This window comes from Oncorhynchus gorbuscha, linkage group LG01, assembly GCF_021184085.1.
Source record: "Oncorhynchus gorbuscha isolate QuinsamMale2020 ecotype Even-year linkage group LG01, OgorEven_v1.0, whole genome shotgun sequence".
NCBI lineage: Eukaryota > Metazoa > Chordata > Actinopteri > Salmoniformes > Salmonidae > Oncorhynchus > Oncorhynchus gorbuscha.
The window spans coordinates 42,701,354-42,723,967 of record NC_060173.1 but is presented as its reverse complement, the minus strand read 5'-3'; the positions used below and the strand labels follow the sequence as shown (position 1 = coordinate 42,723,967).

The window sequence follows — 22,614 nt, the reverse complement described above, 5'->3', positions numbered from 1 at the left end:
TGTTTGTTCTTCTCTCTGTCTGTGTGTGTGTGTGTGCTTAAATGTCCATATAAATTCAGTTAAACTATAACCCGTCGGCCTTTTACGTTTACTACACGGTAGAAGCACACAGCTGCTCTTATAGAAGGACAGATGCGCATCATGTTGATGTTGTTTATAACGTTACCTGATGTGAGAAAGTGCGGTCCAACGATGGTCGAGTAACTGACCTCACATTTTCCCTCTGATTTCGCGCCCCACCTCTTTCACACACAGCATTAATAGGCCAGTTCTCCTCCTCCTGACCTAGTGAGAGACAAGACAACACTGTCAAGATTTGGACAGAATGGGATATGCGCACTGCTGTACCGTGCTTCTTATAGTATTCATTGCGCTACAGCAATCTGCTGGATTTTGGCTCTTCGATGTGGTATTCCCACCAAGTGCCAAACCGCAAAACAAAGTGGCAAACAATAGCACTCCGCCGGTTCTTATAGGTAAGCGTTTTTATTTCTTGATTAGTTTGCTGTGATGTGATTGCACCGTGTTATTTATCATGGAATTCGATGTATGTTTTATGTGATTGTAATATCAGTTGGCTTTCTTGCATACTGAACGTCCAAAATGTATTTCACAAGACAGGTCGATTTTCTGTCTGGAACTTGAAGCCAGCTCCAGACCGTTTTCTATGGTATCTGCAGGTGTTGGTATGAATGCTAAGTGAATCCTATGGTCCTAGGCCAGGGATATATATATATATTTGATTCCTAATGGCATTGGCTGGGGTTTGGACTTGGGTGAAGAAGCATACCCCAATTCAGCATAATGGGAGGACAGCCAGCCTATATCTGTCTGGAGAGGAAATCATTTGGGGCCTTGGGGTTCAGGAATAGTTCTGGTAATACTTAATTTTAAGGAGTCCTTATTACAGTGTAAATATATGTGTAATTACACTGTAACAAGTCTTGTAGTTAATTGTAATAACTCATAGTTACACTGTAATAACAAAATGTAACTGGCGGGAATTGCAGTCTGTAATTACAGAGGTGTAACAACAAATGCTTGTTACTAATGGGCAAGTTTCCACTAAATTCACCAAATGTAGTGTTTAGTTTCTTCTGAGTTGCATCTGATTCAGTAATAACTGTCACAAGGTTGTAGTCTCTCGTGGACAAATGGGTGTCCGAGATTACAAAGGTTGGAGGCTCAATAGGCTCTAATTACCTCCTGTGAATGCGCACTCTTCAAAATTTCCACTCAATGTTGTTGCTGCTAGCACTTGCCCCCAATAAGTGTAACATCTGGGTTAACTTGATTTACTTTACAATAACAGATCAGATATAGGCCAGCCTCACTGACTGGAGTCTACCATACGGGTGTCATTCCACATTATAATACAAAAATAACTTGTAATGTATGTGCACGTTATCGATGATGACAACCTGAACCTCCTTGCCACCCAAGTGAGAGGATAAACCCACAAGTACACCACAGAGTACATGTAATATCTGCATAAGTACAATGTAATTACTAGGTGTGACACAGGATATAGCTTGTGTATCTTGAGGGGTACTTACTTCTAATTATTGTGTACTTATATAGTAAATTACTTATCCTGACAATCTGGCCCTTATTTTAAGGCTTCCGAGAGCGCCATCCAAGTGGGAGGTTAAACACACTAGTACCCACAGAGTACATGTAATATCTGCATAAGTCAAATGTAATTACTAGGTGTAATACAGAATATAGATAGTTAAAATGAAGTGTAACTTCTTGAGGGTTATTTACTTGTAATGAATGTGTACTTTTATGTAGTAAATTACTTATCCTGACAACGTGGCCCTTATTTCAAGGCTTCTGGAAGCACCATCCAAGTGGGAGGTTAAACACACTAGTACACAACAGAATACATGTAGTATCTACACAAGTGTAACAGTATAACTTTTGACCGTCCCCTCGCCCATACCCGGGCGTGAACCAGGGATCTTCTACACACATCAACAACAGTCACCCACGAAGCATCGTTACCCATCGCTCCACAAAAGCCGCCACCCTTGCAGAGCAAGGGGAACTACTCCTTCAAGGTCTCAGAGCAAGTGACGTCACAGATTGAAACGCTATTTAGCGCGCACCACCGCTAACTAAGCTAGCGTTTCACATCCGTTACACTCACCCCCCCTTTTGACCTCCTCCTTTTCCGCAGCAATCAGTGATCCGGGTCACGGCACCAATGTAACAGTATAACTTTAAACTGTCCCCTCGCCCATACCCGGGCTCGAACCAGGGACCCTCTGCACACATCAACAACAGTCACCCATGAAGCATCGTTACCCATCGTTCCACAAAAACCGCTGCCCTTGCAGAGCAGGGAACTACTACTTCAAGGTCTCAGAGCAGGTGACGTCACTGATTGAAACGCTATCTAGTGCGCACCGCTAACTAAGCTAGCCGTTTCACATCCGTTACACAAGTACAATGTAATTACTAGGTGTTAGCTAGTTAAAATAAAGTGTATCTTGAGGGGCACTACCTTGTAATTATTGTATACCTACAAAGCTTGTTACCCAATTTGACAATCTAATTGTCAGCTTCTGAAAGCACCATCCACGTGAGAAAATAAACACACTAGTACTAAACAGAGTATCTGTAATAGCTGCATAAGGACACGGTTGTCGCTAGTTACACTGCAAAAGTACTGCAGTACAAAAACATTTTTTGGGGGGGATGCAGTATTTGCAGAATACTGGAGTTATACTGCACTCTAACTGCAATCTATTTTCGTAAGGGAAGTGAATTGTAACTTTATAGTTACCCATGAGCAATTTCCATATAATTACTTATTACCAAATGAAAATGCAAACAAAAGATGAGCTTCTACTTTAGTCAACTTTGTTGCAAAAATACATTACATTTCATACAAATAATAACTTGCTGTATTGTTTGTTTAATCAAAGTATTAATCTAAGATATACAGACCTACTCAATAACATAAAAATAACTATTCTAGTGGTGACTCAAATCTGTAGCCTATATAATGGTGAGTAACCTAGATAGCTAGCTAATACAAAAATGGGATGGTCTTTTTAATACCCTTTTTAAGATTACAAGTAACAATGGAAATTGACAACTCTGTCTGACTCTGTCTTCATCCGTTTATTTCTTGTCAACATTTTCCGATCCTGGAGTCTGAGATCTTGTGGGAATCAGTGGTAGATAAGAATAATGTATAACAACTTAGCATAGGCACTATATATTACCCCTATTTCTCATCATCATGATTTCTAGGCATGTAGCCAGCTAAGCTTAGCTAGTTGTTGTGTTATTCAGTTAGCAATAATAGTGCTTGTGTTGACACAAGTAGCTAACTAGCTAGATAATGTTAACATGCTGGGTGTCTCACGTAATACAGTGCATTCGGAAAGTATTCAGACCCCTTGACTTTTTCCGCATTTTGTTACGTTACAGTCCTGTTCTAAAATGGGTGAAATAAAACATTTTCCTCACCACCTATGGTAGTCCACCTGTGGTAAATTCAAGCTGGGGCGGCAGGGTAGCCTAGTGGTTAGAGCGTGTGACTAGTAACCGGAAGGTTGCGAGTTCAAACCCCCGAGCTGACAAGGTACAAATCTGTCGTTCTGCCCTGAACAGGCAGTTAAACCCACTGTTCCTAGGCCGTCATTGAAAATAAGAATTTGTTCTTAACTGACTTGCCTGGTTAAATAAAAAATAAATAAAAATTGATTGGACATGATTTGTAGAGGCACACACCTGTCTCACAGTTGACAGTGCATGAATTTGTCCATAGAGCTCCAAGACAGGTATGTGTTTCAGTATGATATGTTGGATAAAGGAATAAAGACAGACACCAATATCAGGTTCAATAGCCTTGTTTGTGCATTGTACAAATCCCTATACATGGAGTCCAGGGAACAGTCCGGCTAGTCGAATACCTATCAACTAGACTCCGTAACATCATCCTTTTCAATAGAAAGTGCAAACATAAAGGCATAACATTAAGTTCTTAACAGTCAGGTCATAACAATAGAAAAGGCATGACATTTTATTTTTACCTCAGTTGTCAGCATCCTTTTTATTATTTAAGAAAAAAATATATATTTTAATTAACCGAGGGCAAGTTAACAGTCCCTTGCTTACAGAGTAAGCCTGTCCGGTGGCTTGCACAGCCGACCCACCCGTGAGTAAGTATTGGCTCTGACAGGGGTAGGATTAGGGGCACGAGCTGGAGAGCTTGGTGGGGTAGAAGCCTCACCTTCAGTTGGCCCATGTCTCAATTCTGCGCCCCTTACCCTTAGGCCTGGACTGTGATCCAGCTCATCTAGGTGAGTGTATAGCGTGTTCTGGTTTGTCTGCTCTGCTACACGCAGATCCACCCGATTGCGATGATAGAGGGAGCCACCAACATCCACCAGGTAAGAACGTGGTGCAACTCTCTGCAGGCATGTGTCCAGCCTCCAAAGTCCTGTGTGGTCTCCCGGCAGCTGTTTCATCCTTATCGTTTCACCCACCTCCAGCTCTGGTAGGTCTTGAGCAGTCCGGTCGTAGAAGCACTTAGCGAGCTGCTTTCTGTGACGCAGTAAGTCCGTGACGCCAAAACCATGATGCAGGGCTCAAGTAGCTTGTTAGCTACGGGGATGGTAGTCTTCAGACGTCTGGACAGAAGGCGTTGTGCTGGGCTGCTGTCCATGTTTTCGGTGGGTGTGTTCCTCCACTGTAAGATCGCTTTCCATGGGTCATTGCTGTCGCGCAAGGCCCTGCTTAACAGGTTTTTTGCAATTTTGACAGCTGATTATGCCTTGCCATTTGCTTTTGGGTGTCTTGGAGAGGAGGTCACGTGGTCAAACTCCCATTCTGAGGCGAAACGCTTGAACTGTGCAGTGAATTGTGGGCCATTGTCCGTGATTACCTTGTCAGGCTGACCTTGCCTTGCACAATGTGCCTTGCAGCACTTTATGACCGTCTCTGCAGACAAGTCAGGAAGCAGTTCAATTTCCCAAAAGTCAGAGTAGTGATCAACGATTAGAAGATAGTCCTTTTGTCTGTGGCTGAATAAGTCCATGCTGACGATTTGACAGGCCCTTGTGGGCAGTTCGTGTGACATCATGGTTTCCTTTTGCTGTTCATGAGCATACTCGTTGCATGTGGTACAGTTGCTGACAAAGTCTTTAATTTCTGCTTGCATTTTTGGCCAGTATAATGTTTCACGAGCCTGGCGGTAGCATGCGTCACCTCCAACGTGACTGGAGTGTATGCGGGTAAGCACCTCTGGACGTAGTGATTTGGGAATAATGATCTTCTGACCTCTGAACAAGACGCCATTTTGCACGCTGATCTCATCTCGAAAGGTCCAGTATTCTCTCACTGTGAAAGGTGTCTCCTCTTTCAGGTATGGCCAACCTGCGAGAGCCATGGACTTCAGTGACTGTAGGTGTTCGTCCATGTCAGTGTGTTGCCTTATCTGGGCTAGGCGGCGATCTGTTACGTTTAAGTAGTCTGCCTGATTGATCTGTTGAACATCTTGTTGTTCCTGCTGTATCGAACAGATGGCCTGCCGCTGATAGACAGTGCCTCTGCCTGTACATTGTGTTGTTGCCCTGCTCAGTGTGTCGCTGATGTACATCTCTGGTCCTGGCTTGTAAATGACCTTCAGGCTGTAGTTTTGCAGAGTCAGGAGCATGCTTTGAAGCCTCTTGGGCGCGTTGAGGAGAGGTTTACTGAATATGGCAATGAGTGGTTTGTGGTCAGTTTCAGCGGTGACCATCTCTCGCCCATATAAGTAGAGCTGGAATCGCTGGCAGGAGAAGACAAGGCTGAGGCAGTCTTTCTCAATTTGTGCATAATTTTGTTTGGTGGGGGTGAGCGCTCTCGAGGCAAACGCAACGGGCTGGCCTTCCTGCATAAGGCAGCATCCAAGTCCTCTTTGGCTGGAGTTGCTCTGGATTGTGACAGGCTTCATGACATTGTAGTAGCGCAACACTGGCATGGATAAAGCCAGAGATTTCATCTCCTGCACTGCGGCCTCGTGCTTGGGTAGCCAGTGCCATGGTGTGTCTTTGTCCAGCAACTGGCGCAGAGGCTCACAGACTGCTGATAGGTGTGGCATGAACTTTGCAAGATAGTTTGCAAAGCCGATGAGACGCTGTACTCCTTTTGCATCCGACGGGTTTGGCATGTCGAGGATCGCTCTGACCTTGTCTGGGTCTGGCTTCAGGCCTTTTGCCGAGAGAATGTGGCCATGGAAGTGGACGTCTTTCACCTTGAACTGCAGCTTCTTCAGGCCAAGGCGAAGCTTAACTGATCGGCAGCGCTCCATCAGTGCCAGGAGCTTCACATCGTGGTCGCGTTCTGCTTCTTCGTCTGTGTCACCACAGCCTACGATCAGGACATCATCAGCGATGGGTTCAATGCCCTTGAGCCCAGCCAGTAACTCGTGCTGCTTGTGTTGGTATATCTCAGGCGCCACTGAGACACCAAACGGGAGCTTGAGCCAGTGTTTCCGACCCCAGGGGGTCCAGAAGGTAGTCATGAAGCTTGCTTTCTTCATCCAGCTTGCATTGAAGGAATGCATCTCGGGCATCCACCAAGGTGAAAATCCTGGCCTTGGGAAGCTTTTAGAGGACATCCTCTAGTGTCGGCATGATGTAGTGGAATCGTTTCAGTGCTTGGTTCAGATGCTTTGGGTCGATGCAAACCCTCAGCTTCTCTGTTTTTTTCACTATGACCATATTGCTGATCCAGTCAGTTGGTTCAGTCACAGATGTCATGTGGCCATCGGCCTCATACTTGTCCAGCTGGGCCTTCACAGCCACTTTCATTGAAATGGGCACATTGCGAGGAGCACACTGGACTGGAGTGATGCTCTCATCCACTTCAAAGTGTACCTCCCCAGGCACAGGTTCAACAGGCATGTTGAATACATCGTCATATCTGCTGAGTAGTTGTTCTTTGGACAGGGGTCCATGCTGGACATGATCCACAATGTGCAGGTCATTTGGTACAGTGAACTGCATCAGTCCCAGGCGTTCGCATGTAGAGCCTGAGAGGAGAGGATGTTGACTGGTTTTTACAATCTCAAACTCCAGCTTGTGTTTGCGTCCCCGAATAACACATTCGGTCTCAAAAGTGCCCATAGAGCTCATTAGCTCTCCTGAGTACAGCTTTAGTCGAGTATCGCTGGGCAATAGATGTGTGTCAGGTGCCAGGTTGATTTTGCATGTAGCACCGTTGCATGTAGCACCGGAATCCAGTTGACATTGTTGTTGCTTGTTGTGTAATCGTAGTGTCACAAACCATTTCTTTCCTCTTGAGTGTACAACCCCAATGGATTCATGCATGTAAATGTCACTTTCACTGTTCAGCTCTGAACATTGAGTGATATCATCAACACAGTGAATCTTGCCCTCACTCACCCTTCTTTTGCTTTTGAGACACACTTTTGCAAAATGATTATTAGTTCCACAAGCTCTGCATGGTTTTCTGAAGGCAGGGCAGTGCTCTTTGCCATGTGTGTGTGTATTCCCACAGTATTTACATGCTACGGGGCTCTCTGTGTTCACCGTTCGTGGTGAATTGCTCTGCCTCGATTGGTTTAGTCTGAATGTCTGCCTAGCAACAGCGTGAACAGTATCAACATCGGAGCGTGGGGTTTCGATTTCCATTGCTCTCATTCTCATGTCAGTGACTTCAGCAGTGCGGCACATTTCAATGGCAGTTACTAATGTTAAGCCTCTCTCTCTCTCAGTACATTACATTTACATTTAAGTCATTTAGCAGACGCTCTTATCCAGAGCGACTTACAAATTGGTGCATTCACCTTATGACATCCAGTGGAACAGTCACTTTACAATAGTGCATCTAAATCTTAAGGGGGGGGGGAATACTTATCCTATCCTAGGTATTCCTTAAAGAGGTGGGGTTTCAGGTGTCTCCGGAAGGTGGTGATTGACTCCGCTGTCCTGGCGTCGTGAGGGAGTTTGTTCCACCATTGGGGGGCCAGAGCAGCGAACAGTTTTGACTGGGCTGAGCGAGAGCTGTACTCCCTCAGTGGTAGGGAGGCGAGCAGGCCAGAGGTGGATGAACGCAGTGCCCTTGTTTGGGTGTAGGGCCTGATCAGAGCCTGGAGGTACTGAGGTGCCGTTCCCCTCACAGACATTTACATTACATTTAAGTCATTTAGCAGACGCTCTTATCCAGAGCGCCTTACAGCTCCGTAGGCAAGCACCATGGTCTTGTAGCGGATGCGAGCTTCAACTGGAAGCCAGTGGAGAGAACGGAGGAGCGGGGTGACGTGAGAGAACTTGGGAAGGTTGAACACCAGACGGGCTGCGGCGTTCTGGATGAGTTGAAGGGGTTTAATGGCACAGGCAGGGAGCCCAGCCAACAGCGAGTTGCAGTAATCCAGACGGGAGATGACAAGTGCCTGGATTAGGACCTGCGCCGCTTCCTGTGTGAGGCAGGGTCATACTCTGCGGATGTTGTAGAGCATGAACCTACAGGAACGGGCCACCGCCTTGATGTTGGTTGAGAACGACAGGGTGTTGTCCAGGATCACACCAAGGTTCTTAGCGCTCTGGGAGGAGGACACAATGGAGTTGTCAACCGTGATGGCGAGATCATGGAACGGGCAGTCCTTCCCCGGGAGGAAGAGCAGCTCCGTCTTGCCGAGGTTCAGCTTGAGGTGGTGATCCGTCATCCACACTGATATGTCTGCCAGACATGCAGAGATGCGATTCGCCACCTGGTCATCAGAAGGGGGAAAGGAGAAGATTAGTTGTGTGTCGTCTGCATAGCAATGATAGGAGAGACCATGTGAGGTTATGACAGAGCCAAGTGACTTGGTGTATAGCGAGAATAGGAGAGGGCCTAGAACAGAGCCCTGGGGGACACAAGTGGTGAGAGCGCGTGGTGAGGAGACAGATTCTCGCCACGCCACCTGGTAGGAGCGACCTGTCAGGTAGGACGCAATCCAAGCGTGGGCCGCGCCGGAGATGCCCAACTCGGAGAGGGTGGAGAGGAAGATCTGATGGTTCACAGTATCGAAGGCAGCCGATAGATCTAGAAGGATGAGAGCAGAGGAGAGAGAGTTAGCTTTAGCAGTGCGGAGCGCCTCCGTGATACAGAGGAGAGCAGTCTCAGTTGAATGACTAGTCTTGAAACCTGACTGATTTGGATCAAGAAGGTCATTCAGAGAGAGATAGCGGGAGAGCTGGCCAAGGACGGCACGTTCAAGAGTTTTGGAGAGAAAAGAAAGAAGGGATACTGGTCTGTAATTGTTGACATCGGAGGGATCGAGTGTAGGTTTTTTCAGAAGGGGTGCAACTCTCGCTCTCTTGAAGACGGAAGGGACATAGCCAGCGGTCAGTGATGAGTTGATGAGCGAGGTGAGGTAAGGGAGAAGGTCTCCGAAAATGGTCTGGAGAAGAGGGGAGGAGATAGGGTCAAGCGGGCAGGTTGTTGGGCGGCCGGCCGTCACAAGACGCGAGATTTCATCTGGAGAGAGAGGGGAGAAAGAGGTCAGAGCACAGGGTAGGGCAGTGTGAGCAGAACCAGCGGTGTCGTTTGACTTAGCAAACGAGGATCGGATGTCGTCGACCTTCTTTTCAAAATGGTTGACGAAGTCGTCGGCAGAGAGGGAGGAGGGGGGGAGGGGCAGGAGGATTCAGGAGGGAGAAGAAGGTGGCAAAGAGCTTCCTAGGGTTAGAGGCAGATGCTTGGAATTTAGCGTGGTAGAAAGTGGCTTTAGCAGCAGAGACAGAGGAGGAAAATGTAGAGAGGAGGGAGTGAAAGGATGCCAGGTCCGCAGGGAGGCGAGTTTTCCTCCATTTCCGCTCGGCTGCCCGGAGGCCTGTTCTGTGAGCTCGCAATGAGTCATCGTGCCACGGAGCGGGAGGGGAGGACCGAGCCGGCCTGGAGGATAGGGCACATAGAGAGTCAAAGGATGCAGAGAGGGAGGAGAGGAGGGTTGAGGAGGCAGAATCAGGAGATAGGTTGGAGAAGGTTTGAGCGGAGGGAAGAGATGATAGGATGGAAGAGGTGAGAGTAGCGGGGGAGAGAGAGCGAAGGTTGGGACGGCGCGATACCCATCCGAGTAGGGGCAGTGTGGGAGGTGTTGGATGAGAGCGAGAGGGAAAAGGATACAAGGTAGTGGTCGGAGACTTGGAGGGGAGTTGCAATGAGGTTAGTGGAAGAACAGCATCTAGTAAAGATGAGGTCGAGCGTATTGCCTGCCTTGTGAGTAGGGGGGGAAGGTGAGAGTGTGAGGTCAAAAGAGGAGAGGAGTGGAAAGAAGGAGGCAGAGAGGAATGAGTCAAAGGTAGACGTGGGGAGGTTAAAGTCGCCCAGAACTGTGAGAGGTGAGCCGTCCTCAGGAAAGGAGCTTATCAAGGCATCAAGCTCATTGATGAACTCTCCGAGAGAACCTGGAGGGCGATAAATGATAAGGATGTTAAGCTTGAAAGGGCTGGTAACTGTGACAGCATGGAATTCAAAGGAGGCGATAGACAGATGGGTAAGGGGAGAAAGAGAGAATGACCACTTGGGAGAGATGAGGATCCCGGTGCCACCACCCCGCTGACCAGAAGCTCTCGGGGTGCGCGAGAACACGTGGGCGGACGAAGAGAGAGCAGTAGGAGTAGCAGTGTTGTCTGTGGTGATCCATGTTTCCGTTAGTGCCAAGAAGTCGAGGGACTGGAGGGAGGCATAGGCTGAGATGAACTCTGCCTTGTTGACCGCAGATCGGCAGTTCCAGAGGCTACCGGAGACCTGGAACTCCACGTGGGTCGTGCGCGCTGGGACCACCAGATTAGGGTGGCCGCGGCCACGCGGTGTGGAGCGTTTGTATGGTCTGTGCAGAGAGGAGAGAACAGGGATAAACAGACACATAGTTGACAGGCTACAGAAGAGGCTACGCTAATGCAAAGGAGATTGGAATGACAAGTGGACTACACGTCTCGAATGTTCAGAAAGTTAAGCTACGTAGCAAGAATCTTATTGACTAAAATTATTAAAATGATACAGTACTGCTGAAGTAGGCTAGCTGGCAGTGGGTGCGTTGTTGACACTACACTAATCAAGTCGTTCCGTATCCTCATTTGCAATTCCCAGTACTATTCTGTCACGAATCAATTCATCTTTCAATCCCCATGTATTCACAAGGATTTCTCTCTCAAACGGGTTACAAAGTTGTGTACTGACTGACCCTCTTCCTGTTTGCAGCTACCGAAAAGGAATCGTTCGTAAATGACGTTTCTGGCGGGTTTGAAGTAATTCTCCAATGCATCCAATATAGCCTTTGCATCACACTGTTGTCGTGCTGTGAGGGTGAGATTGTGCCGGTAGATATGCCTGCATTCACTGCCCATTAAAATTCTCAGAGTTGCAGCTTGTACCTCGTTGGGTTTCTCATGTAGACCGGTCGCCAGCGCATAGTCCTCGAATTCATCCCTGAAGTTGTCCCAATTAGTATTCTAGTTCCCTGTGAGAACAATGGGATTTGGTGGAGGATTGTTCGCTGCCATAGCAATGGAATATGAGATTTCTTTGCCTTCAGTCATCGAAGTAGGTAGTGATGCTAGCTAGCCAGCTAACAACGAGGTGATCAGTGTTGTGAGTAGGAAACGGCGTGTGTTCGCATATGGAACGTACCTGCGCCTATACTGCACTTAGCTACAAATATAACAAACGTGTGTTTTCCGAGCCACTTCTGATACCAAGTTTCAGTATGATATGTTGGATAAAGGAATAAGACAGACACCAATGTCAGGTTCAATAGCCTTGTTTGTGCATTGTACAAATCCCTACACATGGAGTCTGGGGAACAGTCCGGCTCGTCGAATACCTATCAACTAGACTCCGTAACAGTATGTGTCGAGGCACAGATTTGGGGAAGGGTACCAAAACATTTCTGCAGCATTGAAGGTTCTCAAGAACACAGTGGCCTCCATCATTCTGAAATGGAAGAAGTTTGGAACCCCCAAGACACATCATAGAGCTCGCCGCCCAGCCAAACTGAGCAATCAGGGGAGAAGGGCCTTGGTCAGGGAGGTGACCAAGAACACGATGGTCACTCTGACAGACCTCCAGAGTTCCTCTTTTTAAGATGGGAGAAACTTCCAGAAGGACAACCATCTCTGCAGCATTCCACCAATCAGGCCTTTATTGTAGAGAGGCCAGACAGAATCCACTGCTTAGTAAAAGGCACATGACAACCTGCGTGGCTTCGAGAAAAGTCTCTGAATGTCCTTGAGTGGCCCAGTCATAGCCCGGACTTGAACATCTCTAGAGAGACCTGAAAATAGCTGTGCAGCGACGCTCCCCATCCAACCTGACAGAGCTTGAGGTTCTGCAGAGAAAAATGGGAGAAACTTCCTAAATACAGGTGTGCCAAGCTTGTAGCGTCATGCCCAAGAAGCCTCGAGGCTGTAATCGCTGCCAAAGGTGCTTCAACAAAGTACTGAATAAAGGGTCTGAATACTTATCTAAATGTGATATTTCAGTTTGTTATATACATTTGCAAAAATTCTTTTTTTTTTTGGTTCGTCATTATTTAATCCATTTTAGAATAAGGCTGTAACGTAACAAAATGTGGAAAAGGTCAAGTGGTCTGAATACTTTATGAAAGGACTGTACCCTTGGGGAACGGATATCTTGAGAACAAGGTTCAGGGAAGATAAGACCATTGAGCCTAGCTAACGTTAGCTAGTGAGTAGCAACCATAGTACACTTTTTGCCAGCTTTAGGTAGCTAGTTAGCTAGTCAAGGTTAGAAAACTAGCTAGCTAGCTAAAGTGCTAGCTAATTTTAAAAACGCTAGCTAACTGCCTATGCTAAATTGTCCTGCAGAATTAATGTATCCAAAAATGTACTTACTTTCTCTTTCCTGTGTTGACGATTTTGGCCTACAACACTTTGTTTCGTTCACTGAAATCTTTAATGTCTGGATTTTGCACACTGAGCGTGTACTCCAGGGGTTGACAAACTTTTCCACTCAGAAAGAGAGTCGGACCGAAATGCAGCGTGTTGGTTACTCATGACTTTAATGAAAGAAAACGCGGTACATGAAATAACTGATACTAAATACAAAAACAACAGAATGGAACGTGAAACTAATTACAGCCTATCTGGTGAATACTACACAAAGACAGGAACAATCACCCACGAAATACAAAGCGAAACTCAGGCTGCCTAAATACGGTTCCCAATCAGAGACAACGAGAATCACCTGACTGATTGAGAATCGCCTCAGGCAGCCAAGCCTATACAACACCCCTAATCAGCCGCGATCCCAAATAATACAAACCCCAATACGAAAACAACATATAAACCCATGTCACACCATGGCCTACCCAAACATATAACAAAAACACAAAATACAATGACCAAGGCGTGACACCAACGCTTTAACCACTAGGCTACCCTGCCGCCCCAAATGCATTGACCAATTTCGAAAATGCACCTTGTGCATTCTACTATTACAACTTTAAAGAGTAAGTTGAAAGCTGTACTGAGTGCCTTAAATATATACAGTACCAGTCAAAAGTTTGGACACACCTACTCATTCTCAAGGTTTTTCTTTATTTTTTATTTTTTAGAATAATAGTGAAGACATCAAAACTGTGGAATAACACATTTAGAATCATGTAGTAACCAAAAAAGTGTTAAACAAATCCAAATATATTTTATATTTGAAATGTTTCAAAGTAGCCACCCTTTCCATTGATGACAGCTTTGCACACTCTTAGGCATTCTCTCAACCAGCTCCATGAAGTAGTCACCTGGAATGCATTTACATTAACAGGTATGCCTTGTTAAAAGTTAATTTGTGGAATTTCTTATCTTCTTAATGTGTTTGAGCCAATCAGTTGTGTTGTTACAAGTTAGGGGTGGTATACAGAAGATAGCTGTGCTAAGAAGCAGTGTGGCTTGGTTGGGTTGTGTATCGAAGGACTTTCAACCTTTGTCTCTCCCGAGCTCGTACGGGAGTTGTAGCGATGAGACAATATAGTAGCTACTAAAAAACAATTGTATATTATGGCAAGAACTTATCCTCTGCAGCAGAGGTAACTCTATGCCTTCCTTTTCCTCTAGCGATCCTCATGAGAGCCAGTTTCATCATTGCACTTGATGGTTTTTGCGACTTGAAATGTTCCATATTGACTGAGCTTTATGTCTTGGACTGTTGTTTCTCTTTGCTTATTTGAGCTGTTCTTGAACGGATCTACGCATGTGTGGTTCCCACCGTGAAGCATGGAGGTGACTGCTGGTGACACTGTCTGTGATTTATTTAGAAATCAAGGCACACTTAACCAGCATGGCTACCACAGCATTCTGCGGCAATACACCATCCCATCTGGTTTACGCTGCATCAGATGAACTGGCCTTCAAAATCACCCGACCTCAACCCAATTGAGATGGTTTGGGATGAGTTGGAATGCAGAATGAAGGAAAAGCAGCCAACAAGTGCACAGCATATGTGGGAACTCCTTCAAGACTTTTGGAAAAGCATTCCAGGTGCAGCTGGTTGAGAGAATGCCAAGTGTGCAAAGCTGTCATCAAGACAAAGGGTGGCTACTTTGAAGAATCTCAAATCTGAAATATATTTCGATTTTTTAAATATTGTTTTTGCTTACTACATGATTCCATGTGTGTTATTTAATAGTTTTGATATCTTCACTATTATTCTCCAATGTAGAAATGTAGAAATGGACCCCGCACCCGCCCTGCCGACTCCTTTTTCTTTTATGTGAACTGTTTGTAAACCTGTTTTTGTCTTTGGTGTCACGCTCTGACCTTAGTAATCTATGTTTCATGTATTATTTTGGTCAGGTCAGGGTGTGACGAGGGTGGGTATGTGTGTTTTTGTCCTGTCTAGGGTTTTTGTATATCTATGGGTTTTATGCATGTCTAGGTAATGTAGGTCTATGGTGGCCTGAATTGGTTCCCAATCAGAGGCAGCTGTTTATCATGGTCTCTGATTGGGGATCCTATTTAGGTTGCCATTTTCGTTTTGTGGGTTATTGTCTACGTGTAGTTGCATGTCAGCACTCGGTCGATATAGCGTCACGGTTGTTTAGTTGTCTTGCTTTATTTAAAGAAGAATGTATTCATATCACGCTGCGCCTTGTTCTCCTCTATACGATGAACGTGATAATTGGGCTAGGGCATCAGACTCCAGCTCTTTATTGCAAAATTGTGTCAATGAATTGGTCAGTGTTCAATTGGTTTACACTTATCACATGGTTTGTGCAGGCTGAATAACTTTAACATTTGTAACAAACAGAATCAAGTATTTGTTGTTACAGCCCCGTAATTAGACTCAAATTACCTCATGTTGTTAATGTTACTATTATTACAATTAATTAGCCTTAAATGAAGTGTAAAACCATTATTTTTATTGGTCAATGTCTTGTGTCTGTTTGATGGGACAAATCACATTGATAGTTGTGAAACAAGGGAAAACACAAATCTCTACGTTGACTTTGTCTTGTCATCCTTTTCTTCATCTACCCTTGTTGTATCCTCTTTTTAAACTACTTTATTGTAAATTGTGATGATTGTCTCTACATTGTTCTAAACTTGCCTCCTTGCTCATCTGGCTTCTAAGTTCTAACATTTTTCCACTTTTGACCAGTACCTGGGAACCTAGGAAACCAGCTTGAGGCCAAGATTGACAAGCCAAGCCTTGTGCATTGGATGTGCTACAAAAAGACAGATGACTTTTTCACACTTTGGATTGACCTGAATATGTTCATGCCAATTGGGCTTGACTGTTGGATCGATAATATAAGGTGAGGTGGAGAATGAATCTGATCTATGTCAAAATAATTCTGTTTATATCTTGTAAATTCAATCATTTCAATTAGAAAATTTGCTAATTGGTCTTTGCTGTATTAATACATAATGCACTGTAATAGAAGAATCAAATGTATTTATATAGCCCTTCGTACATCAGCTGAAATTCTCAAAGTGCTGTACAGAAACCCAGCCTAAAACCCCAAACAGCAAGCAATGCAGGTGTAGAAGCACGGTGGCTAGGAAAAACTCCCTAGAAAGGCCAAAACCTAGGAAGAAACCTAGAGAGGAACCAGGCTATGGGGGTGGCCAGTCCTCTTCTGGCTGTTCCGGGTGGAGATTATAACAGAACATGGCCAAGATGTTCAAATGTTAATAAATGACCAGCATGGTCGAATAATAATAAGGCAGAACAGTTGAAACTGGAGCAGCAGCACGGCCAGGTGGACTGGGGACAGCAAGGAGTCATCATGTCAGGTAGCCCTGGGGCATGGTCCTAGGGCTCAGGTCCTCCGAGAGAGAGAAAGAAAGAGAGAAGGAGAGAATTAGAGAACACACACTTAGATTCACACAGGACACCGAATAGGACAGGAGAAGTACTCCAGATATAACAAACTGACCCTAGCCCCCCGACACATAAACTACTGCAGCATAAATACTGGAGGCTGAGACAGGAGGGGTCAGGAGACACTGTGGCCCCATCCGAGGACACCCCCGGACAGGGCCAAACAGGAAGGAGAAGAGAGAAGCATACAACCGCAACTCTATCTTCACAAGTTTGATTTTGAGTGCGAGGCATTTTAGTGGTTGGGATCATTTCCTTATGCAATAACATCCTGTACATACGGAATATTTCCTGCTACAGAATTGTATACAATAGGACAACTCGCAAGACCTCCAATTCTGCAGGGGTGACGGTGAGAGTGCCTGGTTTTGGACAGACCTATTCTGTTGAGTTCTTGGACACAAACAAGTTGTCAGGTGAGAACAACCATAATGAGGACATCTGTTCCTATAATTGTTTTCTTTTTGATTATGATTTCATTAAATGAAACCTGTCCTTTTCCAGGATATTTTCACACTATGGTTACACATTTGGTCAACATGGGATATGTCCGTAATGAGACTGTCCGAGCAGCACCATACGACTGGAGGGTAGCTCCAAGTAAGTGACATCATGGACACACACACCATCCAACTGACAATAACATTCCTGTAAAACAAAAGTACAACTCATTCATTGTTTATGCATACATGCTTTCTCATTATATGGCCTATTTGTCTCTCCTTATCAGACGAGCAGGAGGAATACTTTGCACGACTGAAGAAGCTGATTGAGGATATGTACGAGCAGTATCAACAACCACTTTACCTCTTGGGACACAGCATGGGAAGCAATTATGTACTCTACTTCTTATATCAGCAGACCCAGACTTGGAAAGACCAATACATCAAAGGCTTTATTTCACTTGGAGCACCCTGGGGTGGGGCAGTCAAGCCTATTCGAGTGCTAGCATCAGGTACTATATGTCAAAGTCTGGTGGACAGATTGAAACAACCTTACCTATAGTAGAAACATAACCTAAAAAAAAACGGATAACCGTGTGGAACTAGTTTTTACTGTCCTGTAAATCACATTGATAGTAATCGGAACATATTGCAAAATCATTTTACTAGTGATGATGCCCACATCTTCATTTTCCTGAAAGGGTTGTAGGACTGGTTTGTCTGGATTACTTTGGCGAGTCACACATTGATGAAAGATTGCCAAGAGAAAATCATTTATGATAACAATTGTTTCTGCAGGTGAAAATGATGGCATCCCAATGGTATCCAACATCAAGATCCGGGAGGAGCAACGCATGACCACAACAAACCCCTGGATGCTTCCATTTGAAGAGGCATGGCCTGCAGACCATGCCTTCATCTCCACACCCTCATTCAACTATACCCACCAGGACTACCAGCGCTTCTTCAAAGACATAGACTTTGAGGATGGCTGGTTCATGTGGGAAGACACCAGAAACCTGACAGCTGGTCTGCCCCCCCCTGGTGTTGAAGTATACTGCTTCTATGGTGTGGGGCTGCCCACACCGGTTACCTATATTTATGACGACCAGTTCCCAAATGTAGACCCTATAGACTATGTGTATGCTGATGGGGATGATACAGTGGACAGTCTTAGCATGAGTTTATGTAAGCGTTGGATAGGAAAGCAAGCACAGCCTGTCTATGTCAAGGAGTTCAGGGCCATGCCCCACTTGGAAATAGTATTCAATAGCAAGGTGCTCAACGTGGTCCAGAGTATCCTGGAAGGAAGATATGGAGAAGAGGATTCTACATTCCATGAGACTGATGAACGTCCCATTGACTCTGCAGTCATGCAAGATCAAGTCCAGCCGGACAAGGCTCCCAAATCTACACTGTAAGCTTTTGGGGAGAAAATAATTCACTCTCCCAATGTACATACGATTACTGATGTAGTAGCTACTGAGTTGGACTTACACACTGAGTGTACAAAACATTAAGAACGCCTGCTCTTTTCATGACGCAGACTGAACAGGGGAATCCAGGTGAAAGCTATGATCCCTTATTGATGTCACTTGTTAAATCCACTTCAATCAGTGTAGATGAGGGTTAATTAAAGGATTTATAAGCCTTGCGACATGGATTGTGTATGTGTGCAACTCAACATTAGGTGTTCCTAATGTTTGGTATACTCAGTGTATATGTACACACATCCTAACTAGTATTACTAATGAGATGTGATATAGTATGCATATGCCTCTTGTTTCATTATGCTTATCTTTTCCTCTTAGCATGATAGGAAATCAAAAAATAAATATGTATTTGGTCAGTGTACGTTTCCTTATTTTGATTTGAGTCAAAACAGTGGAAAAACAAACGGCTAAAACATTTTTGAATTAAAAAAAAAAAATCTAAAATCGACTTGTTTTCCCATCTATTGTGTCAAAATTGGACATGGAATAATGGCAAACAAATAACAAATTGTATTATGTTTAAAAAAAAAAATTATACACAGAAGTATACACCCCCTCAGAGTATTCACAGGGTTGGGGAGGGGGTGGGGTTTAACAGCCTATGTTGGCAGCTAAAAGAAAGGATTAGACTGAAAAAGATAAAATAATAATGTTAGCTAACATGCAGAACTTATTATGAAGTTTGCATGCCAATAGCACAAACTTAATAACAACTGAACAAAGTTGGCTTGGTCTAGCTGGCTAGCTAGCACTAGCCCTACCTGGTTACTGGATATAGTCATGCTAGATAGTAGTAGCTAGTGGAAGCTGCCCAGTTAGAGCTAACTGCTGCAGAAATGTCAGACTCCAATACTTAGCTAGCTCTTCTGTTGGCTAATAGTCAAACACTAAGTAATGATGAACAGCAGTTACTGTAAATGGACACCTTATCTGACACGTTGCATAGCTATTGCTAAATGGGCAAATAGTTAAAGTTCTAAAGGGAAAAAAACATAAATATGGGTTGTATTTACAATGGTGTTTGATCTTCACGGATTGCCCTTTTCTTGTGGCTACAGGTCACAAATCTTGCTGCTGGGATGGCACACTGTTGTACTTCACCCAGTAGATATGGGAGTTTATCAAAATTGGATGTGTGTAATCTGAGGGAAATATGTGTCTCTAATATGGTCATGCATTTGGCAGGTTAGGAAGTGCAGCTCAGTTTCCACCTAATTTTGTGGGCAGTGTGCACATAGCCTGTCTGCTCTTGAGAGCCAGGTCAGACTACGGCGGCCTTTCTCAATAGCAAGGCTATGCTCACTGAGTCTGTACATAGTCAAAGCTTTCCTTAAGTTTAGGTCTGTCACAGCGGTCAGGTATTCTGCCACTGTGTCCTCTCTGTTAAGGCCAAATAGCATTATAGTTTGCTCTGTTTTTTTGTTAATTCTCAAGTTGTTTTGCTGTAGACACCAATCCCATGTTGCCAGATAAACTACTTTATCCCCTAATACTAAACTTTGCTCACTCTTATTAAACTGCCTTTTGATTATATCGGTTTATTTCAATGTTTAAATTTGCTTCAAGTGTGTTTTTTTACTAAAAGTTGACAGATGGCACTTGTATGGAGGAGTGTGGGTGGCGAGAGAGAGTGGATACATGTTCGTTTTTAAGAAACTCCCTCTCCCCTTACATCCCCTCCTCTTGATGAGTAATAAAAGTACATGTAATTGCTGCATTTTACCTGTGAACCAAAATCTAATAAAATTGAAGACATAATGAGATTTGATATTGCGTTGTCTTTACACATCTATTCCCTACTTGCCAAATGCAGTCCCCATCCACTTCAGATAGCATTGTCTGTTTTAGCTCTGTTTAATTTTAAGGTCAAGCACTTTGGATGAAATGTCAAAAATGTGACAAGCTGTATTATCATGCTTATGTATGTGTTGGTACTGTATGTATAATAAGGTCTCCAATATTCTTAAATCTGACAAATATTCCCATTAGTTCTCTCTGCTATAAAATAAAGATGCCACAAATATATGTTAAATACTCAAGCACTGGCTCATTGAAAGAAACATACATTTTATTTGTATTCAGTCTCAATTTACTGTTGAGAGGTCGAACAGTAGAATAGACAAGGTGCAATTTCACAAGCTGGTTGCGCATCAGCACTTTCTCTCGTTATGTCAGTCACTGACACACTTAATTAGCCCATGACAGCTAACATTTTTACATTGGTCAATTAGTCTAGCGGCCCTCTACGAAAACAGCTTTTTAATGTTAAATGTTGGTCAGGATCACCCTAGACCCTAGACCCTATGCACTATGCAGATGAGGAGATCTGAGGTGTGTGTGTGTGTGAGAGAGAGAGGGAGAGAAAGATGGCCAACCTATTTTGCTACCTGACAACTTTACGGGTTTCACTTTTTAATTACCGTTCATATATTTATTTTTTCCTAGACTTTTCTTTCCTCGACTTTTTCACTCCGGACGCTTTATCTGGACACGATTTGTCAGGACCTCCAACAGCCGAAGCTAAGTAGTAACATTAACATGATGCCTTCTAATTGCAGCCGCTGTGCTCGCCTTACGGCGAGGATAGCTGTACTGCAAGCCCAGCTTCAGACGCAATCGTTAGGCAAGGGTAATTTCAGTGTAGGAAAGGATGAAACAGCGTCTGTGCCACCAGTAAGTACAGATAGTAGTATAAATCCCCTGGCACAGTCCCCGCAGCCGGACAACTTTCTCACGGTTTCTGGAAGGAAATGCTGTAGGAACGCTCAACCGGTGTCGCTCATTCAGCAGACAGAAACTTTTAACCGGTTTTCCCCATTAAGCAGCGGGTCGGTGTCAGAGGCCGAGTCTTCTCTGGTCTCTACTCCTCCCGTTACGGGGTCTGAGACGCCGAAGCTTCCCACCATTAGCTCTGACAAATTGAAAACTCTAGTCATTGGCGACTCCATTACCCGCAGTATTAAACTTAAAGCGAATCATCCAGCGATCATACACTGTTTACCCGGGGGCAGGGCTACCGACGTTAAGGCTAATCTGAAGATGGTGCTGGCTAAAGCTAAAACTGGCGAGTGTAGAGAGTATAGAGATATTGTTATCCACGTCGGCACCAACGATGTTAGGATGAAACAGTCAGAGATCACCAAGCGCAACATAGCTTCTGCGTGCATATCAGCTAGAAAGATGTGTCGGCATCGAGTAATTGTCTCTGGCCCCCTCCCAGTTAGGGGGAGTGATGAGCTCTACAGCAGAGTCTCACAACTCAATCGCTGGTTGAAAACTGTTTTCTGCCCCTCCCAAAAGATAGAATTTGTAGATAATTGGCCCTCTTTCTGGGACTCACCCACAAACAGGACCAAGCCTGACCTGCTGAGGAGTGACGGACTCCATCCTAGCTGGAGGGGTGCTCTCATCTTATCTGCCAACATAGACAGGGCTCTAACTCCTCTAGCTCCACAATGAAATAGGGTGCAGGCCAGGCAGCAGGCTATTAGCCAGCCTGCCAGCATAGTGGAGTCTGCCACTAGCATAGTTAGTGTAGTCAGCTCAGCTATCACCATTGAGACCGTGTCTGTGCCTCGACCTAGGTTGGGCAAAACTAAACATGGCGGTGTTCGCCTTAGCAATCTCACTAGGATAATGACCACCTCCATTCCTGTCATTACTGAAAGAGATCATGATATCTCACATCTCAAAATAGGGCTACTTAATGTTAGATCCCTTACTTCAAAGGCAATTATAGTCAATGAACTAATCACTGATCATAATCTTGATGTGATTGGCCTGACTGAAACATGGCTTAAGCCTGATGAATTTACTGTGTTAAATGAGGCCTCACCTCCTGGCTACACTAGTGACCATATCCCCGTGCATCCCGCAAAGGCGGAGGTGTTGCTAACATTTACGATAGCAAATTTCAATTTACAAAAAAAAAATGACGTTTTCGTCTTTTGAGCTTCTAGTCATGAAATCTATGCAGCCTACTCAATCACTTTTTATAGCTACTGTTTACAGGCCTCTTGGGCCATATACAGCGTTTCTCACTGAGTTCCCTGAATTCCTATCAGACCTTGTAGTCATTGCAGATAATATTCTAATCTTTGGTGACTTTAATATTCACATGGAAAAGTCCACCAAAAGGCTTTTGGAGCCATCATCGACTCAGTGGGTTTTGTCCAACATGTCTCTGGACCCACTCACTCTCACAGTCATACGCTGGACCTAGTTTTGTCCCATGGAATAAATATTGTGGATCTTAATGTTTTTCCTCATAATCCTGGACTATCGGACCACCATTTTATTATGTTTACAATTGCAACAAATAATCTGCT

General features: G+C 44.6%; 1 protein-coding gene across 1 annotated transcript; it reads left to right on the top strand.

The window, feature by feature from the left end:
* Window positions 1–76: 76 nt before the first annotated feature.
* On the top strand, window positions 77–18,642 carry lcat (lecithin-cholesterol acyltransferase). Its single transcript, XM_046353460.1, has 6 exons — window positions 77–476; window positions 15,625–15,781; window positions 16,651–16,766; window positions 16,855–16,950; window positions 17,081–17,305; window positions 17,592–18,642. Exons 1-6 carry the CDS (start codon window positions 326–328, stop codon window positions 18,212–18,214), a joined length of 1,368 nt encoding a protein of 455 aa, XP_046209416.1. The 5' UTR covers window positions 77–325; the 3' UTR covers window positions 18,215–18,642.
* Window positions 18,643–22,614: the final 3,972 nt, after the last annotated feature.

Excerpts from the sequence above, each read along its gene's own strand:
- lcat (XM_046353460.1), top strand. The coding sequence starts at position 326 with ATGGGATATGCGCACTGCTGTACCGTGCTTCTTATAGTATTCATTGCG. Across the intron at positions 477-15,624 it reads CACTCCGCCGGTTCTTATAG|TACCTGGGAACCTAGGAAAC; the intron begins GTAAGCGTTTTT and ends ACTTTTGACCAG. Across the intron at positions 16,767-16,854 it reads GGACACAAACAAGTTGTCAG|GATATTTTCACACTATGGTT; the intron begins GTGAGAACAACC and ends GTCCTTTTCCAG.